At 43.6% G+C, this 21,597-nt stretch overlaps 1 protein-coding gene across 1 annotated transcript in view; it reads left to right on the top strand.

Moving 5' to 3' along the window:
- fpgt (fucose-1-phosphate guanylyltransferase) overlaps window positions 1–12,204 on the top strand; it is a 30,793-nt gene extending 18,589 nt beyond the window's left edge. The window contains exons 2-4 of the mRNA XM_043698546.2: window positions 2,959–3,126; window positions 6,135–6,227; window positions 8,080–12,204. Of these exons, the coding sequence (XP_043554481.2) occupies window positions 2,959–3,126; window positions 6,135–6,227; window positions 8,080–9,521 (1,703 nt within the window). The 3' untranslated portion in view covers window positions 9,522–12,204. The remainder of the gene's footprint in view (window positions 1–2,958; window positions 3,127–6,134; window positions 6,228–8,079) is intronic.
- The last annotated feature ends 9,393 nt before the right edge of the window (window positions 12,205–21,597 follow it).

The raw sequence follows: 21,597 nt of genomic DNA, 5'->3' as shown, positions 1-21,597 counted from the left end.
AGAACTCCCCACCTACGTTCGGGACACCACCCATGCCCTCCACCTGCTCCATGATTTTCGCTTCCCCGGTCCCCAACGCCTTATTTTCACCATGGACATCCAGTCCCTGTACACCTCCATCCCCCATCACGAAGGACTCAAAGCACTCCGCTTCTTTCTTTCCCGCCGTACCGACCAGTACCCTTCCACAGACACCCTCCTTCGACTGACTGAACTGGTCCTCACCCTGAACAACTTCTCTTTCCAATCCTCCCACTTCCTCCAAACGAAAGGAGTAGCCATGGGCACCCGCATGGGCCCCAGCTATGCCTGCCTCTTCGTAGGATATGTGGAACAATCCATCTTCCGCAACTACACTGGCCCCACCCCCCACCTTTTCCTCCGCTACATCTATGACTGTATCGGCGCCGCCTCGTGCTCCCACGAGGAGGTTGAACAGTTCATCCACTTCACCAACACCTTCCACCCCGACCTCGAATTCACCTGGACAGTCTCAGATTCCTCCCTCCCCTTCCTCGACCTTTCTATTTCTATCTCAGGCGACCGAATCAACACGGACATCTACTACAAACCAACCGACTCCCACAGCTACCTGGACTACACCTCCTCCCATCCTGCCCCCTGTAAAAACGCCATCCCATTCTCCCAATTCCTTCGACTCCGCCGCATCTGCTCCCAGGAGGACCAGTTCCAAAAACGCACATCCCAGATGGCCTCCTTCTTCAAGGACCGCAATTTCCCCCCCGACGTGGTCGACGATGCCCTCCATCGCATCTCTTCCACTTCCCGATCCTCCGCCCTTGAACCCCGCCCCTCCAACCGCCACCAGGACAGAACCCCACTGGTCCTCACCTACCACCCCACTAACCTCCATGTACAGCGCATCATCCGCCGCCATTTCCGCCACCTCCAAACGGACCCCACCACCAAGGATATATTTCCCTCCCCTCCCCTATCAGCATTCCGTAAAGACCACTCCCTCCGTGACTCCCTCGTCAGATCCACACCCCCCACCAACCCTACCTCCACTCCCGGCACCTTCCCCTGCAACCGCAGGAGGTGCAAGACTTGCGGCCACACCTCCCCCCTCACCTCCCTCCAAGGCCCCAAAGGAAACATCCATATCCGCCACAGATTCACCTGTACCTCCACACATATCATCTATTGCATCCTTTGCACCGATGTGGCCTCCTCTATATTGGGGAGATGGGCCGCCTACTTGCGGAGCGTTTCAGGGAACACCTCTGGGACACCCGGACCAACCAACCCAACCACCCTGTAGCTCAACATTTCAATTCCCCCTCCCACTCCACCAAGGATATGCAGGTCTTTGGACTCCTCCATCGTCAGACCACAACAAAACGACGGTTGGAGGAAGAGCGCCTCATCTTCCGGCTAGGAACCCTCCAACCACAAGGGATGAACTCGGATTTCACCAGTTTCCTCATTTCCCCTCCCCCCAGCCTGTCTCAGTCAAATCCATCAAATTCAGCACCGCCTTCCTAACCTGCAATCTTCTTCCCGACCTCTCCGCCCCCACCCCAGTCTGACCTATCACCCTCACCTTGACCTCTTTCCACCTATCACATTTCCGACGCCCCTCCCCCAAGTCCCTCCTCCCTATCTTTTATCTTAGCCTGCTGGACCAACTTTCCTCATTCCTGAAGAAGGGCTAATGCCCGAAACGTCGATTCACTTATCTTTATGAGCCAAGCATAGAGTTTAAGAGCAGGAAGGTATGCTGGCACTCTGTGAAAGTTTGGTTAGGTCACTGAAAGGTAGTTGGACAGAGTATTGTGTGTGGTTCTGGAATCCACATAATAGGAGGGATGTAATTGCACTGAAGAGGATAGTTACTAGGATGTTTGCTAGACTGGTGAGCTTTAGTGAAAAAGAGAGATTGGATTGACTGGGGGTCTTTTCCTTGAAGTAATGGAGATTAGGGTGAGGGGGGAACATGATTGAGATGTATAAACTTATAAGGGGCATAAATAGGGTAGACAGGTAGAAACGTTTCCTCTTAATGGAGGGATCAATGACCAGACATAGATTTAAGGTAAAGGTTTAGAGGGGATGTGAGGAAACTGCTCTTCACTCAAAGACTGATGGGAATCTGTGATGGTACCTATAAGGCTGGTAGAGGCAGAAACCCTCATAAAGTTTAAGAAATATTTAGATATACATTTGCTGTGCCAAGACATATGGGCCAAGTGCTGTAAAATGTGATTAGAATAGTTAGGTGTTTGGTTTTGACTGGCACAGACTCAATGGGCAGAAGGGTCTTTTTCTGTGCTGTTCTCTTTTCTGTGTGACAGGGCAGGTGATGCCCTTGTGGTATTAGCGCTAGACTATTAATCCAGAGACCTGGGTTTGACTTCTGTTATGGTAATGGTGCAATTTGACTTCGGTAAAATGTTGAATTAAGAGTGTATGATTGTTGGAAAAGCCCACTTGATTTACTAATGTCCTGTAGAGAAGGAAACTGCCATCCTTATCGGTCTAGCCTACTTGTGACTCCAGATCCACAGCAATGTGGCTGACTATTAATTACTCTCTGGGCAATTAGAGATGGGCAATAAATGCTGGCCCAGCTAACTCTGTCCACAAGCTATGCATGAATTAAAGAACTCTATTACTCAATGACTCTAAGGAACAAATAGAATGGGTAAAGGGAACCTAATAATATGGTGTACTTGGATTTTCCAAAGACATTCTGTAATGTATTCAAAGGCATTCATTACTTAGATATGGGTGTCACTGGCTAGGCTAGCATTTATTGTTATTTAAAGAGAGAAATTGTAGAACGCTGTGATGCAGAGAGTTAGATTGACTTTCCTGGTTGCTAATTTATTTGTCTTGATTTCTGGCAATTGACAGGTTACTGCTAAATCACTGCTCTATGTGTTATTGCTTCCCTGTAACTTTCCCCTGATGGTTTACATTTACCTTTTTCCAAAGGAAAGGAGGTGACTCCTGGTGAGTTCTGGGACATTGTGGTGATTACAGCTGCTGATGAAAAGCAAGAGCAGGTGTTCGAGCGTCAGATCCGCAGTAAGCTCAGGCAGAGCGAGCTTCCCCTTGGTGTGCAGTATCATGTTTTTGCTGATCCTATTGGGCCAAAAATTGGTAAGACCTCGGTACAAAAAGATGACCAAGGGTGTTATGTTAAACTGTTAGCAATCACTAGTTCACCCTCAATGAGTGTATTGTACAAAGTTCTGGGCACTATGCTTTCAGAAAAGGTTCAAGTTCTTGGAGAGGATTTGTTAGATGGGGGCCTTTTCTTAATGTGGTGAGACTGGAGAAGCTTAGATTGTTCTCCCATAGAACTACATAATATTTATAGCACAAAAATAGGCTGTTCAGTACAACTATTGACATCAACTGCTTCCCTGTGGTACTGAGTTAGAGTATTGGATTCATGGACAGCATAGAAATAGACCCTTCTGTCTAACTCGTCCATGCCCACCAGATTTACTAGCATTTAGCCCATATCCCTCTAAACCCCTCCTATTCATATACCCAGCCAGATGCCTTTTAAATGTTGTAGTTGTACTGGCCTCCACCACTTCCTTTGACAGTTCATTCCGTACATGAACCACTCTCTGTGTGAAAAAGTTGCCCCTTTTAAGTCCTTTTTAAATCTTTCCTCTCTCACCTTAAACCTATGCCCTCTAGTTTTGGACTCCTCTACCCTGGGGCAAAGACCTTGACTATTCACCCTATCCATGCCCCTCATGATGTTATAAACCTCTATGAGATCACCTCTCAACTCCACTCAAAGGAAAACAGCCCCAGCCTGTTCAGCCTCTCCCTATAGCTCAAACCCTCCAACCCTGGCAACATCCTTGTAAATCTTTTCTGAACCCTTTCTACTTTAACAACATTCTTCCTATAGCAGAGACACCAGAATTGAATGCACTATTCTAAAAGTGGCCCAACCAATGGATTTGTACAGCCACAACATGATCTCCGAGCTCCTATATTCAATGCAAAAAGTTGCACATTCTCACCACTGACTGGGTAAAGAAAAAATTTCTCCTGAATTTCCTATTTATTTATTAGTCACCGTTTTATTCATGGCACCCAGTTTTGGTCTCTCCTAAAAGAGCAGGAACAACAACTGGTATATATGTAGCATCTTGACGAATTACACTGTTCCAGAGTGCTTCAGAACAGCATTAGAAAGCAAAGTGTGACATGGAACCACATGCAACCAAAAACTTGGCCAAGTAGGTAGGTTTTAAGGTGCATCTTCAAAAGAAGAAGGAGAGGTGGAGAAATTATTGGAGGGAATTCCACAGTTTACTGCCTAGGCAAGGGAAAGTGTGACTGCCAATGATGGAGTGATTACATGAAGAAAACATTTCCTTTGGCAAATATGTCTAAGTTAATAATATTGGCTAAAAGAACCACAGGGTAGAACATCCCTCCCTAAGAGCATTTTAACATCTGAATTGTACTTTCTGTTGTGGTTCTGTTCGCCGAGCTGGGAATTTGTGTTGCAGACATTTCGTCCCCTGTCTAGGTGACATCCTCAGTGCTTGGGAGCCTCCTGTGAAGCGCTTCTGTGATCTTTCCTCCGGCATTTGTAGTGGTTTGAATCTGCCGCTTCCGGTTGTCAGTTCCAGCTGTCCGCTGCAGTGGTCGGTATATTGGGTCCAGGTCGATGTGCTTATTGATTGAATCTGTGGATGAATGCCATGCCTCTAGGAATTCCCTGGCTGTTCTCTGTTTGGCTTGTCCTTTCTGGAAATAAAGTGGAATTAGATTCTATAGTTACATTCAAAAGGAAATTGGACCTGTAAACTCGAAGTGAACTAATTTGCAGTGTCATAGAGGAACAAGCTGGAGAGGTCGTAAAAACATAAGAAGGTAGATCCGGACTAACCCATTTGCCTACAGTAAAATGGTGGCTGATCTTCACCTTAAATCCACTTTCCAGCTTTGCCCTCATATTCCTTGACTTTGTTAAAATCCAAAAACCTGTGATCTCAGATGTTGAAAATACCCAACAACTGAGATGCTTCTCTGATTCACAACCCCTATATGAAAATAACTTTTCGTCTCCGTCTGAAACAGCTTCCAAAGAGCAGAGCATGCACAAATGGCCGCATGTCCAACTATACTCCTATTTTCTATGGCACTTTTTCCTGAATCTATGATCCCTGTAGCCTGTGGAAACATCCTCTCGTCATTTCCTTTCATATTCTTAAATGATTCCATGAGATCACCTTTTAATTTTCTATATTCCAGAGAACGCAGCCTCTCCTCCTAAGCCAACCCTCTAGTGCCAGGAATCAATCAGGTGAACCTAGGTTTTACCTGTCTAAGGCAGGTCTGTGCTCCCTTATATTTGGCATTGCACAGAATGGGATGAGTTGCCTGCAACACAACATAGGCTGGAATAATTGGGTAGATCAGAGAAATGTGAACTGATGTGTTTTGGTAGATGGGATAGGGAAGGCATTATAAACTCAAGTTTAGGATTTGGGCAAGTAATGGGCAAATAGGGGCTGCGCAGTGACGGGAGGAATGATTTTAAGCAGTAAGTGGTAATGGCCTGGAACCCAGTGCCAGTGTGTATGGTGGAAGAGGAAGGAATCAATGATTTTAAAAGAAAATTGAATGGGAGTTTAAACAAACTAAATTTGCAAAGCTATATGCTTTGAGGCCAGTTAACTGAATTGCTCTACACTGAGCCAGCATGCATTTGATGGGTGAAATGTCCACCTTCTGTTCTTCACATAAATGGAATAGTTCTGTCAAAGAGTGGCCATGTTAATTTGACGATGAAACTGTCCAATCAGAGAAAAGGTTTGTAAATCAAGCCTATTCTTCCCTTGGTAGTGTATGGAATATTAAAGAGTAGACAAAGTCAAGATGCCACGTTTGTCTAATCTCTGAACCATTAATTCTCAATGTAAAAATGTTCAAAAGAACGTAGTTAGCATTTCAAGCCCACTAGGAGCCTTTGCAGAACTTCAGGCCTCAGAGCATTAACTCTGATTTTCTGTCCACAGATTCTGCCTTACATACTTCAGCATTTTCTACATTTGTTTCAGATTTTCGGCATCCGCAATATTTGGTTTTTATTTGAAGGAAAGTTGTTTATAAGTATGTGTTTTGCACAGGAAACGGAGGGTCTACACTCCTTGCTCTTCATCGATTAGAGGAACTCTATGCAGACAAGTTGGATAACTTCACCATTCTTTTAATTCATGCTGGTAAATACGGAAAGTCTTTTTATGTGGATTAAAAAGGGGATTGTATAAATTGTGTTGGGAAAAATAAGGTAACTTGAACAGAGACCAGTACTTCAGTTGACAATCATGGATTCCCAGAGAGCCTACTGTCCTGGATATGGATCATGCAATTCTAAAGTCTACAAAATATCCAGTTATTTAGAGAAGCTATTCTGCAAGCCAGGAGCCAGCCTTGGCTCAGTGGATATGTTACAAGACTGGGTAAATCCTTCTGCTAATTTAAACCAGCCGCACAGAGAAATTTCATCTAACGCCGTAATCTGTTAAATTTCGAAAGGCAAAGAGCTATCCCAAAGGTCACTATTTAAAGTAAAAATTAACAATTTTATTCTAATAGGTCCAGCAGAGAATATTAAAACCAACAACTATTTGAAATTCCTTTCTCTTAAATCTATCTTTTACCTCCCACTCTACAATATTAGTCCGATAAAACCCCGATTAAGACTTACAAAAAAATTGTTTCAAAATCAATCAGCTTTGTCAATTCTCCTTTGTAGTTTTTCCTCTGTAGATTTTTCTCTAGGTCAGCTTCGATGTTCTGCTGCACAAACTTCTTACAGACCAAGTACCTTTCAGAGAGCTCTTCAACTAGCAGTCTGTACTTGTTGGTGACTCCCTCCAACTGTTCAAAATGTCCGGTTTTACACCTCAGAACATTGGCTCCTTCCATTGGTTTTAATATTATCAAAATACTAAATTCAAATTTAATTGAACTTTGGTATCTTGAGGCATAATTTAAACTGATTGGCCGAATTTAATTTGCCTTTTTGTTTCATAGCAACTCAGCTGCAGCTATTTGTTTCCCGAGTGTTACAGTCTTACTTTGTTCAGGACTTTCTGTACTTTGTCAGTCCTTGCTAGCTTTTCAACTCTTTTAAAGGTACAGTACACATCTACACCTTCATAACAAATCGTACAAACATCTCTTGAGTCAGAACGCTGTGGGTTCAAGTTGCAGTCCAGACACTTGAGTCTCCTTTCCAGCTGCTACTCCTCAAGCAATATGGAGAAAGTGCCTCTACATCCCAGCATCAGGACTGAGGGAGTGCCGCACTGTCAAAGTGTCAGTACTGAGAGTTGTGCTGGTTAAAGGGCTGTCGAAGGCCTTTTGACCCATTGTGCCTATGAAAGGAGTTATGAGTCTCATTGCACCACTTCTGTCTCTCCATCTCCTGCAAATGTTTGCCTTCAAGTATTTATCCAGCTTTTGTGCTTAGTTCTTTTGGCAATTACTTGGAATCTGAACACTCTGGTTACAAAAACTCCAAGCATGAAGTCCATGATTATAATAGTGGTATTTTATTCAAGAAACATATTCACAGTCCAGAGGTTGAATTGCAATATAATAAGCGTAAAAATAAATTACTGAAATAATAATGAGCATGTTGAAGGATATTTCAAACGCTGATCTACAAACTTGCACTTATTTACTGTTTTAAAAGCATTGAAATGTTCCAAGGCCCATATTTATGTAATTTAGTTCAAATTTAGCATTGAATCTGGTGACTGAAAACTTGCTTAGCAAGGTAACGGGTGTATTAAACTGAAGGGTTTAAGGAGGGCTGCCCATGAAGGCACAGATGCTAGTGATGTGATAAATATTCAGAATGCATAGTAGATGTTTAGAGACCATTCAGGAGTGTAGGGGCTGGATGAGGTTACAGAGATAGGGAGGGGTGTAAGAGCTGGAGGAGGTGAGATAGATGGGAAAGAGTGTGGCTATGGCAGGATTTGAAAAGAGAGTGAATGTAGTCCATAAATCCATTTTTAAGACATGTTTGTCGCTGTGATTCTTTCCTTTTTTTCATTGTAGGAGGTTACAGCCAGCGTTTGTTGAGTGCCAGTGCTCTGGGAAAGATTTTTACCACCCTTCCTCTGGGCAACCCTGTTTATCAAATGTTGGAACTCAAGCTTGCAATGTATATCGACTTTCCCATTCACATGAAGCCTGGGGTTCTGGTGAGCTGTGCCGATGACATAGAGCTTTATAGTCTGGGTGACACTGAAGCCATATGCTTTGACAGACCTGGTTTCACTGCCCTTGCTCATCCTTCCTCCTTGTCCATTGGCACCACGCATGGTGTCTTTGTGCTGGAGCTTGGTCAGATGGAGGCTGTACAGAAAGAGCTGGAGTATAAAGCATGCTATCGCTTCCTTCACAAGCCCAGTGTGGAAACGATGCAGAAGGCAGGAGCTATCTGCAAAGCTAGCCATTGTGTCAGAAGCGGCGAAGGTACTGAGGATGTGGGCTTTGTCTACACAGATAGCATCTATTACTTTGACCGTCAAACAGCTAAGCAGTTGCTGGTGATCCTTGGAGAAATTGGCACCCTCGGGTGTGAGATTGATGCATATGGTGACTTTCTGCAAGCATTGGGGCCACAGGCCACGCCAGAATACACTAAAAATACAGCTAATGTCAGCCAGGAGAAACAGCAACTAGTGGCAGTTCGGCAGAAAATCTTCTCTCGTCTCCAAGGGACTCCACTCAATGTAGCTATGTTGAACAATTCCAAATTCTATCACCTGGGCACCACCCAGGAATATCTCCACCACCTGACAGCAGATAGCACCCTGAGAAAACAGTTGGGGCTGCTGTCTGGGTCCACTGGAATTGGTCGGTCCTGCTCTGAGGATTACGGACAAGTTCCGTGCATCATCGAGAGCCTGGTAGGATCGAATTGTGATGTGTCTCCTGGTAGTATAATTGAGTATTCCCGGCTGGGGCAGGGCACTTGTGTGGGTGCCAACAGCATTATTAGTGGCTGCTGCATCAGGGCGAATACCATGATACCCCCAGACATCTTCCTGCACACACTCTGCGTCCCAGAGGGCTTTGCCACCGTGATCTTTGGAACTGGAGACAATCTCAAGTGTACGGTCTCATCCCTGTTGGAGGTTCACCAGCTGCAGTTTCTGGGCATCAATTTTGAAGAGGCTACCATGTACCTTGGCCTGAAGCTCTCCCAGGATCTATTCTCCGGCAGTGGGAAATTCTGCCCTAGCCTGTGGAATGCCAGGATCTTCCCCGGCCCACGCACGACAGCGGAAGACTCGGCGACAGCAGTGCTGGAGATGTTTGAAGCCTTGCGGGGAAAATCAGTCCTTCAGTTGGCAGATGATGTCCAGTTACTTTCCATCGAAGAAATACTCCAGCGCAAGGATGTGATGAGAATGCTGAGTTTTAGAAAGGAGCTTACTGAAGAAATTTGTCAGAGGAGACCTGCTGGCAAAAACTCAAATCAGGCTTTATAATTCATTTATATGGTGATTTTCTTGTTTTACTCCTTTGCAAAATAGGCATCAACTTCTGGAAGAGGAAGTCAGTGTTGCGAATGGCATTGGCTAGCCATTTGCCATGTGTAGACCCTTGGAGCAGCTGTGTCTGTGCAGCTTAGTGGGAGCAGTGCTGATAGGGTGAGACAAAACGATGTCAGGTGGAGGATAATGAATAACTCATCGCTATTCTGAGTGACCTTTTTCTAAATTCAGTGTATTTTATCTTTTCCCTCTGAACATGAACATGAATACGCCAGGCATCATTTGAATATAGATTTGGCAACAAAGTGAATGATGCAGTTTTAAAGAAATTGCAGGAACAGAGAAAACTTGGGCTCTATCTACAAAAAACCTTTGGTGATGGGATAAGCTCTTTAACAAGTATATGAAATTGTTTCGTTTATTATTAGAAAGAGAGAGTACAGAATTCAAGAGATTGTACAAATCACTGCTAGAGCCTCCTTAGGAGGATTTTGTGCACTTCTGGGCCAGACTTTGAGAAGGATCTCAAGATGTTTGGAAATGGGGTAGAGTAGGTTTACCAGAATGGGAGTAGGGATGAGGGGCTTTGATTATTGAGAAGTTGTTTTTCACATTTGCAGTCCCTTTTAAAAAGTAATTTCAACCAATTAACATTGATTTGTCAGTTCTCAAGTTCATCTCCCTTCAGGTCTGTTTACAGTGAGTGCTGAAAAACAAAGCAGAGCTGATTCCCAAACTCCAACTGTGTTAAAAGCAAATGCAAATTAATTCTACAGCATCAAGGCAATCGTCAGATAACAAATGGTTCAATACACATATACTTCACATTGCAGTCACTTACTCGCCAAGCTAATGCATCAGTTAGTGTGATCTTTTTCTTAAATTCTTCCATGGCATAGGCGTGTCGCTGGCTGGTCCAGTATTTATTGCCCATCCCTAGTTGCCATTGAGAAGATATTGATGAGCTGCCTTCTTGAACTACTGCAGTCCTGGGTGGCATAGTGGTTCAGTGGTCAGCTCTGCTGCCTCACGGCACCAGGGACCCACTTCAATTCTACCCTTGGGTGACTGTGCAGTTTGCACATTCTCCCCTTTTCAATGTGGGTTTCCTCCCACAGACCAAAGACATACAGGTTAGGTGAATTGGCCATGCTAAATTACCCATTGGATGTGCAGGCTATGTACATTAACAATGAGAAATGCAGGATTGCAGGTAGTTTAGTCAGTAATTAACAATTTGTTACAGGTTCGATCCATCATGTAAGGGTGACAGGAAGGGGGGCCCAGTTTGATTGTCCCATGATCGATTGAATATTCTCAGGATTTAGGGGAGTTTCCACAGATGAATAAAGAGAAATTGTTCCCACTGACCAGAATGTTAGTAATTAGCAAACACAGATTCGGATAATGCGGTGAGTTATGATCTAGAATCCATCTAAGGAACTTGCATAAAATACCTGAAAAGATAAAATTGCAGGACTGTGGAGAAAGAGGTAGGGAGTGGGACTGATTAAACAAGCTAGCACAAGCACAACAGTATGATTGGCCTCTTGTGCTATATCATGCTGTGATTTTATTAGAATTTATAAAATAAAATTGATAAATTAAAATTTGGTTTTGATAATTTTGTTCTGAGTTTGTGTCTGGCTGGTTTTAGTCACTCATTTTCTCTTTGTCACAAAGCACAGTGAAGATCTCACCTCACTGGGCTATAACACGATCATTCAGATAGCTGGAATAGTCAGTCAAACCTTCACTAAATTATTTCATCCTCCCACTTTATACCTGATTGGACCCAGCTATTAACATAATACTATTGCTGTTGATTACTCCTTACAGCTTCTCCACATCCACGTTTTTTTTTAACTTGCACCATAACCATCTCTTGCCATGCATACATTCCTGATGAAGGGCTTTTGCCCGAAACATTGATTTCCCCTGCTCCCCGGATGCTGCCTGACCTGCTGTCCAGCACCACTCTAATCTAGACTCTGATCTCCAGCATCTGCAGTACCCACTTTCGCCTACATTTCTGCTATCCATTCCATCCCAGAGCTGCCGTTTTTTTGTTACTCCCTTCTCTCACACTCACCCATATTGCTGGCTCAGATATAATTTGTTCCATCTCTAACTTCTTCCATGTATGATGAAAGGTCATGACCTGAAACATTAATCTTAATTTCTCCATAGATATTCAGAATGACAGAAATTCTATAGTGCAGAAGGAGGCCGTTCAGTCATATTGGGTCTGGTTGAGATAGGTTTCATAAATTACCTCAGAGTAAATGATAACCCAAGGAAGTAGTAATCATATTAGATTTTAATATTCAATCTTTAGAGTGAGTGGGTCAGACACAAGTATGTTTAACCTAAATAAGGCAAATTACAGTGAAATGAGGATAGAGTTAGTTCAAGTGAACTGGATGAATAGATCAGCAAGAATGGCAGGAAGCAACCACTGGCAGACATCTGAAGAGGTATTTCACCACTCTCAGCAAAAGTACATCCCAGTAAGGAGGAAAGATTCTCAGAAAAGGATAAACCAGTCATGACTAACCGCAAAGTTAAGGAGAGTGTTAGAATTAAAGAAAAAGTATATAAGCAGGCAAAAGTTAGTGCTAACCCCTTTAGACTAGGATAAATTCAGAATCCAGCAAGGGCCTAAAAAGATAAATACCTGGACAAGCTCATGAGGAACTTAAAAACTGACAATAACAGTTTCTGTAAATATATGAAAAGGAAGAGAAAGGTTAACGTGAACATAGGCCCCTTAGAAAATATAGTTGGGGCGACAGTTATGGGAACAAAGAAATGGCCAAACAGTTAAACAGATATTTTGTGTAAGTCTTTATGATGGAAGCTGTTTTAAGTATCCTATTAATACTAAAGGATATGGGGAGGGAATTGGATGCAATCATTTGAGAAATATTAGACAGATTAGTGGGATTAAAGGCAGATATGTTTGTTGCACCTGATGACTTGCATCCTTGGATCATAAAAGAGGTAGCTACAGAGATGGAACAGAGGAATAAGAAAAGGATGATCACATTGGGATTGTATTATAGACCCCCAATAGTCAGGAAATTGAGAAACAAATTTGTAAGGCCATCTCAGTTAACTGTAAGAATAATAGGGTGGTTATGGTAGGGGATGTTAACTTTTCAAACATAGACTGCGACTGCTATAGTGTTAAGGGCTTGGATGGAAAGAAGTTTGTTACGTGTGTACAAGAAATTTTTTCTGATTCAGTATGTGGATGGACCTACTAGAGGAGGTGCAAAACTTGACCTACCCTTGTGAAATGAGGCAGGGCAGGTGACTGAGGTGTCAGTAGGGGTGCACTTTAGGGCCAGTGACGATAATTCCATTTCATACGTAGAACATAGAACATTACAGCGCAGTACAGACCCTTCTGCCCTCGATGTTGTGCCGCCCTGTCATACTAATCTGAAGCCCATCCCACCTACACTATTCCATGTACATCCATATGCCTGTCCAATGACGACTTAAATGCACTTAAACTTGGCGAATCTACTACCGTTACAGGCAAAGCATTCCATATCCTTACTACTCTCTGAGTAAAGAAACTATCTCTGACATCTGTCTTATACCTATCTCCCCTCAATTTAAAGTTTATTAGTTTTAGAATAGTCTTGGAAAAGGATAGACCAGATCTAAAAGTTCTAAATTGGAGGAAGGGTAATTTTAGGCAAGAACTTTCAAAAGCTGATTGGGGACAGATGTTCGCAGTTAATGGGACAGCTGGAAAATGGGAGCCTTCAGAAATGAGAATGAGAGCCCAGAGAAAGTATATTCCTGTTAGGATGAAGAGGTGTAGGATATGCTGGATTGAGAAAGAAACAAATGTCAGGAGAGATTGAGTGAATCCCGAGAAGAGTATGAAGGCTGTAGGAATACACTAAAGAGGGAAATCAGGAGGGCAAAAAGGGAACATGAGATAGCTTTGACAAATAGGGTTAAGGAGAATACAAAAGGATTCTCCAAAATCATTAAGGACAAAAGGGTAACTAGGGAGAGAATAGGGCCCCTTTAAAGATCAACAAGGCGGCCTTTGTGTGGAGATGCAGGAGATTGCGAAGATACTAAACAAGATTTTGCATCAGTGTTTACTGTGAAGAAGGATATGGAAGATAGAGAATGTGGGGAAATGAATAGTGACATCTTGAAAAATGTCCATATTACAGAGGAGGAGGTGCTGGATGTCTTAAAATGCATGAAGGTGGATAAATCTCCAGGAAAGAGACCTTGGAGTGCAAGTTCATAGCTCCTTGAAAGTGGAGTCACAGGTAGATAGGATAGTGAAGAAGGCGTTTGGTATGCTTTCCTTTGTTGGTCAGAGTATTGAGGACAGGAGTTGGGAGGTCATGTTGCGGCTGTACAAGGCATTGGTTAGGCCACTGTTGGAATATTGCGTGCAATTCTGGTCTTCCTATCGGGAAGATGTTGTGAAACTTGAAAGGGTTCAGAAAAGATTTACAAGGATATTGCCAGGGTTGGAGGATTTGAGCTGCAGGGAAGGCTGAACAGGCTGGGGCTGTTTTCCCTGGAGCGTCGGAGCCTGAGGGGTGACCTTATAGAGGTTTACAAAATTGTGAGGTGCATGGATAGGATAAATAGGCAAAGTCTTTTCCCTGGGGTCGGGGAGTCCAGAACTGGAGGGCATAGGTTTAGGGTGAGAGGGGAAAGATATAAAAGAGACCTAAGGGGCAACTTTTTCACACAGAGGGTGGTACGTGTATGGAATGAGCTGCCAGAGGATGTGGTGGAGGCTGGTACAATTGCAACATTTAAGAGGCATTTGGATGGGTATATGAATAGGAAGGGTTTGGAGGGATATGGGCCGGGTGCTGGCAGGTGGGACTAGATTGGGTTGGGATATCTGGTTGGCATGGACGGGTTGGTCTGAAGGGTCTGTTTCCATGCTGTACATCTCTATGACATGATCAGGTGTACTCTAGAATTCTATGGGTAGCTAGGGAAATGATTGCTGGGCCCCTTGCTGCGATATTATCATTAGCCACAGGTGAGGTGCCAGAAGACGCGAGGTTAGCTAATGTGGTGCCACTATTTAAAAAAGATGGTAAGGAAAAGCCAGGGAGCAGTGGTGAACCTGACTTCAGTGGTGGGCAAATTGTTGGAGGGGATCCCGAGGCACAGGATTTACATGTATTTGGAAAAGCAAGGACCAATTAGGGATAGTCAACATGACCTGTGCATGGGAAATCGTGTCTCACTAACTTGATTGTTACTTCTTCAAAAAACTCAAAGAGGATTGATGAAGTTAAAGATCACACAACACGAGGTTATAGTCCAACAGGTTTAATTGGAAGCACACTAGCTTTCGGAGCGACGCTCCTTCATCAGGTGATAGTGACTATCAGTCGCTCCGAAAGCTAGTGTGCTTCCAATTTAACCTGTTGGACTATAACCTGGTATTTTTTAACTTTGTACACCCCAGTCCAACACTGGCATCTCCAAATCAGGATTGATGAAGGCAGAGTGGTGGACGTGATCTATATGGACTTTAGTAAGGCATTTAATAAGGTTCTTCATGGGACCCTGGTTAGCAAGATTAGATTACATTGGAATACAGGGAGATCAAGCCATTTGGATACAGGACTGGCTCAAAGGTGGAAGATAGGGATGGTGGTGGGTTGGTTTTTAGGCAAATTAGGGTCAGACTTTTAATGGTAGGATGATGGGGAATGTTGCTGAATAAAGAGACCTTGGAGTGCAGGTTCATAGTTCTTTGAAAGAGGAGTCCCAGTTTGATAGGATAGTGAAGAAGGCATTTGGTATGCTTGCCTTTATTAGTAAGTGCATTGAGGATAGGAGTTGGGAGGTCATGTTGTGGCTGTACAGGACATTGGTTAGGCCATTTTGGAATACAGCATGCAGTTCTGGTTTTCCTACTATAGGAAGGATGTTGTGAAACTTGAAAGAGTTCAGAAAAGATTTACAAGGTTATTGCCAGGGTTGGAGGGTTTGAGCTGTAGGGAGAAGCTGAATAGGCTGGGGCTGTTTTCTCTGGAGCATCAGAGGCTGAGGGGTGACCTTATAGAGGTTTATAAAATCATGAAGGGCATGAGTAGGGTAAATAGACAAGGGCTTTTCCCCTGGGGTGGGGGGAGTCCAGGACTAGAGGGCATAAGTTTAAGGTGAGGGGAAAGATTTTCACGCAGAGATGGGGTGCATGTCTGGAATGATCTGCTAGAGGGAGTGGTGGAACGTGGTATAATAACAATATTTTAAAAATATCTGGATAGATATATGAATAGAAAGGGTATACAGGCATATGAGCCAAATGCTGGCAAATGGGACTAAATTAATTTGGGATATCTGGTTGTTACGGATGGGTTGGACTGAAGAGTCTGTTTCCGTGCTGTACAACTCTCTGACTCTAAGTAATAGCATAACATTTGGAAAATCAATCTAATCAAGCAGAATCAGCATGGCTTCATGAAAAGGCAAAGCATGTCCGAGTAGTTTTGAGGAAGTCTCAACAACAATAATGGATAATGAAGCAGCAAAAATGTTGCATTGGACTTCAGGAAGGCATTCAACAAGGTACCTCACAAAAAGATGTCATAAGAGCCAATGGTGTTGGAGGTAATATATTGGCATGGTTAGAGAAATGGCGAATGAGCAGGAAACAGCAAGTGGGAATAAGGGATTCTTTTCAGATTGGCAATCTGTAGGGTGGCATGGTGGATCAGTGGTTAGCACTGCAGCCTCACAGCGCCAGGGACCCGGGTTCAATTCTTGCCTCGGGTAACTGTCTGTGTGAAGTTTGCACATTCTCCCCGTGTTTGCGTGGGTTTTCTCCGGATGCTTTGGTTTCCTCCCGAAGATGTGCTAGCCAGGTAAATTGGCCATGCTAAATTGCCCATAGAGTTAGGTGAATTAGTCAGGGGTAAATACAGGGTAAGGGAATGGGTGCAGATGGATTACTCTTCGGAAGGTCGGTGTGGACTTGTTGGGCCAAAGGACCTGTTTCCATACTGTAGGGAATCTAGTCTAATCTAAACAGTGGGTTCCGCAGGGATCAGTGCTGGCTAGATTTGCAGATGACACAAAGATAGATTAGATTAGATTAGATTACTTAGTGTGGAAACAGGCCCTTCGGCCCAACAAGTCCACACCGACCCACCGAAGCACAACCCACCCAGACCCATTCCCCTACATTTACCCTTTCACCTAATACTACGGGAATTTAGCATGGCCGATTCACCTAACCTGTACATTTTTGGAGTGTGGGAGGAAACCGGAGCACCTGGAGGAAACCCTCGCAGACACGGGGAGAATGTGCAAACTCCTCACAGAGAGTCACCTGAGGCGGGAGCCGGGTGGTGGAAAGGGAGGCTGTGAAAGGAATACATACAGTTTACAGAGAGATATTAATAGATTAAGTAAATAGACAAAAAATTGCCAAATGGAGTATGATCTGGGAAAATATGAAGATCATTTTGGAAGGAAGAATAAAATAGTATTATTTCAATGGAGAAAATCTGCAGAAAGCTGGAACTCAAAGGGATTTGTGGGAACTTATGCACAAAACACAAATAGCTAGCACACTGGGGCAGCAGGTAATCAGGAAGGCTAATGGAATGTTGGCCTTTATTTCAAGGGGGTTGGAGTATAAGGATACGGAAGTCTTACTGTAACTGCACAAGGTGCTGGTGAGACCACATCTGGAGTAGCGTGAGCAGTTCTGGGTTCCTTATTTAAGAAGAGGTATTCATCCATTGAAGGCAGTTCACAGGAGGTTCCCAAGGATGATCCCAGTATGGAGACGTTGTTTTATTAGCAAAGGTTAGACAAGTTTGGAACTCATTGGAATTTAGAAGAATGAGATGCGATTTCATTGGTATGTATTGGATTCTTATAGGGCTTGACAGGATAAAGGCTGAGAGAATGTTTCCCCACGCAGGAGAGTTTAGGACCAGAGGGCACAGTCTCAGAATACAGGAACGCCAATTGAAGACTGAGATGAGGAGGAATTTCTTCTTTCAGAGGATAAAGAATCTCTTCTTGCTCTTCTCGAATTCCTTGCTGCAGAGAGTAGAGTCCTTGTGTACATACACAGCTGAGAAAGGTTCCTGATTAGTCAGACAATCAATGGTGATGGGGAAGGGGCAGGAAATAACATGAGGAGTGTTGGATCAGCCATGATCTTATTGAACGGTGGAGCAGGCTTGAGTGGCTGAAAGGTCTGCTACTGTTTCTGGATTTTATGGTCTTGTGATGTCTGCACTGGATCCTCAAATGAGCATCATTCCTCATGTCAATTTCCTGCTTTTTTCACACACCATTATACATATTTTGTATCAAAATCATCATCTAATTCCCCGTTCAAAGCTTTCATTAAACTTGCCTCCACAACAGTTCCAGGAAGTGCATTCCATACTTGAACTACACACAGTGTGAATTTTTTAAAAAAATATATATCATTCTTTCTTCTGCAAACCATTTTAAATCTTTGCCCCCTTTTTCTTGTTTGTTTTACAAACGGAAACAGTTTCTTCCTATCCAATGCATCTAGGCCACTCATGGTTTTGAAAACTGCTATCAAATCTCCCAGCCTTCTCTCCAAGGAGAACAGTCTCAATTACTTCAATCTATCCGATAGCTAGCACGTGGGGATATAGCTTTAAATTGAGGGGTGATAGATATAGGACAGATGTCAGAGGTAGTTTCTTTACTCAGAGAGTAGTAGGAGCATGGAGCACATTGCCTGCAACAGTAGTAGACTCGCCAAATTTAAGGGCATTTACATGGTCATTGGATAAACATATGGATGAAAATGGAATAGTGTAGGTTAGATGGGCTTCAGATTGGTTCTACAGGCCAGCGCAATATCGAGGGCCGAAGGGCCTGGACTGTGCTGTAATGTTCTATGTTCTAAACTGAAGTTTCTCATTCTTGTAAATCATTTCTGGACTTCCCTTATATGTTGCCTCATCTGCTGTGTTTTTTTAAATTTCACATTCCTACCATCTGCATTGTTTTCCTTTATTAAATGGTTCCCTGTCTGGGTACTTACATTTACGTACATGCCTTTTTATGTCCCTCTGTTTATTTGTCTATTACTGTACTCAGTCTCGGTTTTTATTAATAACTCTATTCATGTGTTATTTGTTAGCTGCCAATAAATAACACCTTGAAATTTTCTCAATCACTGCCTTGAAACTCAATCTCAGAAACAGAAGTAAAACCAGAAAATGCTGGTAAATCTCCATTGGTCCAGCAGCACCTCGAAAGAAAAAATCAAAGTTAATAGACTAAATTTTTACCAGGTCTTTTGAGCATGGGTTGGGAGGTGAGAAGGCTGGCACAATAACATGGAAAGCCGTCTCAACAACAGGAAGCCAGTAACAGGAAAGCTGGCCGTCTGCATGTACGCCATTTGATTCTTTTAAATGGCCAATTAGGGATTTCTTCCACTCCCAGTTGCCTGCACTGGGAGGGCCAATCACTGCCTAGGCAGACAACCATGTCAATCCTAGCTTCATCTCAACAGTTTACGGGGTGGGTCTTTTTGGTTATTCATCTCGTGGCAAAAGCCAACCCAATGGCAATAGCACTGCCTGCCTTAAGTGACCTATCACCTCATTCACTATCTCCCATTGCCTGGTCTTGCTTCCTTAGCACCAGTGCCTCCTAAACACTGTCTTTGACGGCACACAGCAATTGACATGTCCTCATTCAAGTGTGGCCCCCAGAAATTTCAGCTTTAACCACGTCACTGCTGCACTGACAACCCTCCAATTGGGCAACTCTTAGGGAGTCATTTATGGCACATAAGTGAAACATTCACCAGATTGAATCCATTCCAGCTCAGGTATAGTTCTGGGGACCTGGGTTCAAATCCTGCAGTTGGTAAGATTTGAATTCAACAAAGAAATCTGGAATTATGATTCTAATGATGACCAGGAAACCATTGCCAGCTATTGGGGAAAACCCCCATTAACCTCCTTGAGGAAAAGAAATCTGCTGCCTTTACCCAGTCTGACTTACATATGACTCCAGATCCATCAATGTGGTTGACTCTTAGCAGCTTTCTGAGGCAATTAATGATGGGCAATAAATTCTGGACCAGCCAGTGATACCCACAAACAAAAGGAATCCTATATTCTTTGGTCATCAATCTGCCAATATATCCTGCCACCTGATAAGATTGATATACATTCACCCCTCCAGCACCCATATTCCATGTTATAGAGTCATAGAGATGTACAGCATGGAAACAGTCCCTTTGGTCCAACCCGTCCATGCCGACCAGATATTCCAACCCAAACTAGTCCCACCTGCCAGCACACGGCCCAGATCACTCCAAACCCGTCCTATTCATATACCCATCCAAATGCCTCTTAAATGTTGCAATTGTACCAGCCTCCACCACATTCTCTGGCAGCTCATTCCATTCACATACCATCCTCTGTTTGAAAATGTTGCCTCTTAGGTCTCTTATATCTTTCCTCTCTCACCCTAAACCTATACCGTCTAGTTTTGGACTCCCCGACCCCAGGGAAAAGACTTTGTCTATTTATCCTATCCATGCCCCTCAAAATTTTATAAACCTCTATAAGGTCACCCCGCAGGCTCTGACGCTCCAGGGAAAACAGCCCCAGCCTGTTCAGCCTCTCCCTATAGCTCAGATCCTCCAACCCTGGCAACATCCTTGTAAATCTTTTCTGAACCCTTTCAAGTTTCACAACATCATTCCAATAGGAAGGAGACCAGAACTGCATGCAATATTCCAACAGTGGCCTAACCAATGTCCTGTACAGCTGCAACATGACCTCCCAACTCCTGCACTCATTACTCTGACCAACAAAGGAAAGCATACCAAATGCCTTCTTCACTATCCTATCTACCTGTGACTCCACTTTCAAGGAGCTATGAACCTGCACTCCAAGGTCTTCTTTGTTCAGCAACACTCCCTAGGACCTTACCATTAACTGTATAAGTCCTGCTAAGATTTGCTTTCCCAAAATGCAGCACCTCGCATTTATCTGAATTAAACTCCATCTGCCACTTCTCAGCCCATTGGCCCATCTGGTCCAGATCCTGTTGTAATCTGAGGTAACCCTCTTCGCTGTCCACTACACCTCCAATTTTGGTGTCATGTGCAAACTTACTAACTGTACCTCTTATGCTCGCATCCAAATCATTTATGTAAATGACAAAAAGTAGAGGGCCCAGCACTGATCCTTGTGGCACTCCACTGGTCACAGGCCTCCAGTCTGAAAAACAACCCTCCACCACCACCCTCTGTCTTCTACCTTTGAGCCAGTTCTGTATCCAAATGGCTAGTTCTCCCTGTATTCCATGAGATCTAACCTTGCTAACCAGTCTCCCATGGGGAACTTTGTCGAATGCCTTACTGAAGTCCATATCGATCACATCTACCGCTCTGCCCTCATCAATCTTCTTTGTTACTTCTTCAAAAAACTCAATCAAGTTTGTGAGACATGATTTCCCATGCACAAAGCCATGTTGACTATCCCAAATCAGTCCTTGCCTTTCCAAATACATGTACATCCTATCCCTCAGGATTCCCTCCAACAACTTGCCCACCACTGAGGTCAGGCTCACTGGTCTATAGTTCCCTGGCTTGTCTTTACCACCCTTCTTAAACAGTGGCACCACGTTTGCCAACCTCCCGTCTTCCGGCACCTCACCTGTGACTATCGATGATACAAATATCTCAGCAAGAGGCCCAGCAATCACTTTTCTAGCTTCCCACAGAGTTCTCGGGTTCACCTGATCAGGTCAACGTTGTTCCAGAACCTTGTTTATTTCGGTGATATCATCTCTAATTCTTTTGAACTTAAGAGAGTACAGTTTCATTTCATTCTGTCTTTCATCACTGGAAAGATTGCCCATTGCAGAAATCAATCTAGTGAATTTTTGTTGCAGTTCCTCTGGGAAAGATTTCCTTACTCATGTACTGGAACTTGCATAAATGCCAACGTGGCCTTGCTATCTTGATTGTTTGGACCTATTTGTATTTCCTCTGTAATCCCTCCAATGTGGGCGTTTAATA

Source organism: Chiloscyllium plagiosum, unplaced genomic scaffold, assembly GCF_037043375.1.
Source record: "Chiloscyllium plagiosum isolate Xiang-an unplaced genomic scaffold, Cpla_swu_hap1 HiC_scaffold_9, whole genome shotgun sequence".
Classification (NCBI taxonomy): Eukaryota; Metazoa; Chordata; class Chondrichthyes; order Orectolobiformes; family Hemiscylliidae; genus Chiloscyllium; species Chiloscyllium plagiosum.
Note: the sequence above shows the minus strand (reverse complement) of the source record. Positions and strands in the feature narration are given on the sequence as shown.